This window comes from Acyrthosiphon pisum, chromosome X (genome assembly GCF_005508785.2).
Source record: "Acyrthosiphon pisum isolate AL4f chromosome X, pea_aphid_22Mar2018_4r6ur, whole genome shotgun sequence".
In the NCBI taxonomy this organism is placed as follows: Eukaryota; Metazoa; Arthropoda; class Insecta; order Hemiptera; family Aphididae; genus Acyrthosiphon; species Acyrthosiphon pisum.
This window is the reverse complement of record NC_042493.1, coordinates 101,008,477-101,014,830: the sequence shown is the minus strand read 5'-3', so window position 1 is coordinate 101,014,830 and position 6,354 is coordinate 101,008,477. Positions and strand designations below refer to the sequence as shown.

Here is a 6,354-nt window from a genome sequence, read left to right as displayed (position 1 = left end):
TATCTTGTACACAGACACAAAAAAAAAAAAATAAAGTATAAAACATACCTACATCATTGTAAAATTAATGCGCTCAGAATCTAAAATAGACATATTGAATATTATTATATTATGGGTACAACAAATAATAAACATTTATTTGTATCTTTACCTCCTCGGACGAAAAATTAATATTTTTGTGATTCCATTATAATTTACAAAATCCTTAATTCCATACACATCATGACATTTTCATGACGTGTATATTTTTCATTCTAACCATTTCAAAATTGGATTTTATTGTCCTTGGAAGGAGATACCGCGAAACCAATGGTATAGGACAATGCCCTAAGCCATATATGTATAATTTAATTGTAAGCCCACCTACTAACGCTCCCAGACGGGCACACTGGTAGTGGAGCGGGGTGCATCCCAGGATGCTTATTGCGGTAAAATAACTTTTGTTTTTTTGCATAATAAACGATTGGGGCCGGGGGAGAAGCAATGCCAAAACCAGTCCCGCCCCCGATTTTTGATAACACGGGGGAAAAAAAGTACCTGTGTAAGTATCATCTTATTAGTTATTGAAGAAAGCTTTTGTTATGTAGATACATTTTTACGAGTACAATTTTTTGCTTATTTATCAATTTCCAATAATATTCCAGTAGCAAGATTTTAAAAGTCATGTTTATTGCTTAATGCTTAGTTATACATAGGTGAGTAATAATGTCTATTTAAACAAACATTTTTATAGTGAAATATACTTATATCTATTATAGGTATTTAATATAATACTCAGACGAAGTATTGTATATTTGTATACTTATGTATTATTCTTTAAATTTAATAAAATGTAAGGACGAATAATGAACATTTTCGTAAGAAAAAAAATCATTTTCTATTTATTTTAGTTACAATAAATAATTTATTCATCATCATTACGTACATTTCTACATCGCCATAATTGCCATAACCATAATTTAAAATTGAATAGTGTACAATCTTAAGAACATTTTACATTGCTAAAGTTTTAGAAATTTGTACATTTTAAGTTTTTAATAGAACATTCAAATAAAGTACCTTCAATTATAACTATTATCATGTATACATTTTTAATTTCTTTGTTACAATTTTCAATAATATTATCATCTATACCTAGTGCATATATTATAATATAATATACCTAATCTAAGTACTATAATAATATAATAACATTATGTCTCTATAAATATTATATCGTCAAGAAATGTGTTCTGTTTCGATCAACATATTATTTTATTCATGTATATTATTAAACAAGTCATGTGCCTACTGCAGATATTAGATGTTATTAATTTGTGAATTTTGGGCACTTGTGGCTTACCAGTTACCACCATAACTACTAGATACTGTATACGGACCATAGATACATTATTATACCTACTGCAATAGATTGCGTGCAAGATAAATACTAGTAGGGATCCATGGAATTTATTGCACGGTTGGAGTTAGGAGAACAATCCAATAATGGATTGAATCCATAGAAAATTAGTTTTGTACCAAACAAAATCGACGGTGGATATGTCTAAATAGGAACCAGTATTTTAAAAATTCCAAATTCCAATCTACTATAATTTAACATACAGATTAATGCTAAAGGTAGGTACACTACCGTGGTAATCGTTATTATTGTTTTTAGGCTAGGTATCAACCTATTACATAGCAGAGACAAATTAATTTGATGGACAATTTTAAGGTGTTAGACTTACTACTTCCACACGATTTCTGTAAATAATTTAATAATTTAAAATATCTATAGCTCGGACTTTCAGACCAAAAGTTTTTATAAGTCCACAACTATTTTCGTCGGTTGACTATTAACGATTAGGTAGGTATATATGTAATCTAGTATCGATAAATATAACTCCGAAGATATTGGATCGGGTTTTTTGAGTGCGCACACTTTTATAAAATATACAAGAACGTGGTGTGAATGTGTGATAATGATAACTTATAATGGACACCGTAAACAATCTACAAGTATTGAGCATGCTTATTAAAGGTCTTAAGCGCGCTGGGCAACAATGCATAGCGGTAGGGCACAGGCTCATTTACCTACACTTTAAATTTTCAATTGGAAGCCACACGCCCGTAAATTGTTTGTTGAAAACCATTTCGCGCTGGCAAGAACCACCCTTGGGTTTTTGGTAGCCCTAGTGAGAAAAACAAAATGTTCATCATAAAAAGAGAAGAACTTTGATCGTGCAATACCGTTTTACTTATCCATATATATGTATCATATTAGTTCAAAAAGTAAAATATTTTGTTATAAAATCCATTATTTGTATGTTTATTAAACATTGATAACTTTTTTCACAAACTTGATATTGAAAAATAACATTAATATTATTCTGAAAAGTTTTTTTTTCTTTTTATTGTGAGAATTTGATTTTGTCTAGAACTGTAGTCTACTTCTGCAGGCTTATCGGTTATTACCCACGTGACACAGGGTGGTGCAGACGCAGTATACCAGGTCTGGTAAGAGTGTAGGACCACTTATAAATTACCTACAAAATTCGAATTACTACTTCAATATATTTAAAATTTAGATTTTTCTTAAAATTTCCTATGTTTAACCTCTTAAAAATTGAATATTGCATGACATTATGGCATCCTCTGAAGAACATTGGTACTTAATAAATATATTAGCTTAATAGGTATTCAGAATAATGTTATTATTGGAATATTATTTAATATTTTGTACATCAATATTTCTAATAAAAAATTATTCCATGTCTAACTATGACATTTAAAATATTAAAATATATTATAAACTGTGGTTTAATAATCAAGAATTATTATAATAATATGATGACGAAAAATAAATTAGGACAATATAAAATATTAAAATTACACGTAACTTACATTTTTCAATATGGTGAGTAAATACTGTTAAAAGTATCACCCCATACACATATTTTTCCTGACGTAAACTGAAGTAGGTATACATAAAAATACATTTTATAGGACAATATTGTATATTTAATATAATATTATGTGATGGAGAGTGGGTAACTATTACTCAATGCTATTATGCATTCTATTACATCTATGCTATTATGCAGAATTTGTAAGCACCCTTAAGCACTCCAGTTATTTGTGACTTAATATGCACCTATAAATATATATATATATATATATATGTATACGTAATATGTAATACTATATATAACTGCGGTTGGTATGAGCCACGGGATCGTCTGATCGTATATTATAGCAGGGATGACAAATCCGTGACACGCATGTATGGCACGCGAAAAAATGTTGAGGACACGTTGATAGTTAGTTATTTGTATTATTAAATCTCTCAATACGTTTAAATTAAAATGTTTTTCATATTATTATAAGATAATATTAATATATTAATTGTTATTATTTCTTTATTATTATGTATAATATTTAGGTAACATTTTTAAAAATTGAATTTCACACAAGGAAAATAATTCAAATAATTGTTGGCACGTGACGTTAGAAAATGTTGATATCCCTGGTATATAGGTAAGCCGCTGTAGCGGTGAGTAGATGCAACTAATATTCGCTGGTAATATTATTTGTACTTATAATATTAGAGCCCGTCAAAACTATACATTTTTTAGAACGTCGTATCGCGCGCATAACGAATAATATACATATTATCTACCTATTGATGGTTTATAAAAATGCGATTGATCAATTATTATTGCCGATCAGATTAAAAAAATAATCGAATACTTTTCGTCTTAGTTATATGCTTGTATTATAGCGGTTCTCAAAAATGTTATGATCCCGCTTGATTAGTTACTACGAAAACATAATATCACCTCAACGCTATATATGAACCAACAGTTTTGAAACTATATATTACTGTATTTCATTTTGAATATTTACGATATTTTTGACATTGGACTATCATCAAAATATAATATACATACATCGAGTTTTGTATTAATTCATGTTGGCTGTTTGAGATTCCTGCACGTTATAGGATACAGTATTACAGTGTATTACATTATTACGCGTGATTTTAGTTGATGATTTCAGATCGACTGAACAGAATTTCAAAAAATGAAATCTTTATTTTTTAAAGTATTGATTTTATTGTTGGTACAACTGCGTGTTGAAGATGTTTTTAATCGGCTGTTAAAAATAAAGAAACGTATACTTTGAATTGGATTTTTTTTTTTTAAATTAAATTTAAAAAACAGATATTGATCCGTTTAATTATCTGCCATCAAGATATTCAGTTCAATATGATAACTTGGTTGACGCCTATGGGAAATTAACGGATAACTGAATATCAGACAGATTAAAATTATTTCTGTTTTCGAACATCATGGTTTCAATTTTAAACACAGCGACGACCAATAACTTTTAAACGACTGATTTGCCTACAGGTATTTTAGGTGTTACAGCCAGTATAGGTAAAATACATTATAATACGAGAGTACCTATGTAACTTACACAAAAAATCTGATCTGCACCAAATCTAAAAAATTAACTTTGTTAATTTGTGCCTCATAGGACCTGATATAAAAGAGCATTATGTAATCTGCCCAATTTTGTACCTGTACAAATTGTAATCTGAACCATTTTTCACCTTACCAAAATTGTAATTTGCTTATTTGCGTCACTTTAAAATAATGAATAATAATTTTTTTTACTTATTAATATATATTTTAATCATTCATCAATTATGATAATTTCTAGAAAGTTATTTAAATGTTCATAATTATGTAAATAAAATAATTTAAGCTATTAACTTTTAATTGGAGGTACACGTAAGTATTTTGTGTATAAATTAATAATATTTGAGTGAAGGATAAAATATATAAAAAAATAAGGAACATTATAACCAATTGTCTAATTGTTCATGTTATTAATATTCCATATTATATTTATTTACATTTTATGTTATATAACTGATGTGAGCTCGATAAATGTATTTCAGGTCTATTCCAACAATTTAAATTGAAAGTGTGGCGCAGATTACCTAATATCATAATATGCCATTTCCTTTTCCTTCGTGGCGCAGATTACCAAAATTATTAATATTTAGATGTGGTGCACTGGTGCCACATGTTGTTATTTTATATTTTGGCACAGATTTTACATAGGTACTTGAATGTACCTATTGGTGGCGCCTATACAAGTAAGCTAAATATGGCACAAAATACAATGGCATCCATTGTTAATTATTAATATTATTAAGTTTTATCTGTTATGGTCACATGGTGTACTATTATAGGTATTTTATCTGTATTTATGTGTGTATATACGTAACTAGAGAGCCTAGATAATAAAGGATTATATATAAAGGCTTTCTATACTTAACTATAATATGTCTCTTATAGTTACGTATATGATACATAAATACCGTCGTAGCGATAATAAACGAAAGGTGTAAGTTGTATTGTAAATTTGACGATGGATAATGTTAGCGGGTGTGTGGGACAATGGGGTGACATGCCACGCGATGGATTTATAAAAACCGAGCGAATATGACCCAGTATGTCATGTTGAGCACCGCGAACAGCAACGGAAAGAACACTCTAGAGAACCGATCGATGTTTATGGCCCGGGTGCGGTTTCTCTGTGCGAGGGCCGTCGTGGCGGCCAATGCGGCCGCGGTCGCTGCTGGTGGTGGACGCGGGGGAGGCGGGATCGAGTGGCCGTCGTTTAACTTCAAGTTACTCTGCAAACCAAAAGACATAACATTAGTATAACAACATGTAATTGTTTTAATAAAAAAAAAAAAAAAAACAATCGATATTTTTGTTATCTTTTTACAACTATGTATAGGTATACAAACACGTACTTAATTAAAATTTAAAATATTACTATAGACATTATACCTATGCCTATTATACCTACGGTATTGAAGATGAGCTAGCTGAATGTATCGCCTGACGAAAGTATTAAATGGACGTGTTTCACAGGCACTTTTAAGGTATTTGTCTTTTCTATCTTTTGCTACGTACGGACCCCTCTACTCCGCCCCTACACATAGTCATAATACACAGCATCGATGTCCTGTGGTAACACGTAAATAGCTAGATGATGTCACTGCTGTACATAAAACCTTGGGGGAGCAATACTATAAACGTTAGCAACAGTCTCAGCGTCTGCCAACGGCCAGATGACAAACCCGAACCGGTAAGATATCTGTGAGACCTCCTCGGAGCGCAATAGATTCTACGAATCAGATATTGGCACTATGACAAGACGGCTGCGGGTATACTTGGTCATTTTACGACACCCCGCACCGACCAAAGGCACATCTCGTAGAAGCCCCCTGGACTGTGAACACCAACAACGTAGTCTGCCAGGGATCTGGTAAGAGAGGGGATAGGACTATAT

At 30.8% G+C, this 6,354-nt stretch overlaps 1 protein-coding gene across 1 annotated transcript in view; it reads right to left on the bottom strand.

The window, feature by feature from the left end:
* Window positions 1–4,739: 4,739 nt before the first annotated feature.
* Window positions 4,740–6,354, bottom strand: part of LOC100571166 — a 5,890-nt gene continuing 4,275 nt past the window's right edge. The window contains exon 2 of the mRNA XM_008180406.3: window positions 4,740–5,689. Within this exon, the coding sequence (XP_008178628.1) occupies window positions 5,477–5,689 (213 nt within the window). The 3' untranslated portion in view covers window positions 4,740–5,476. The remainder of the gene's footprint in view (window positions 5,690–6,354) is intronic.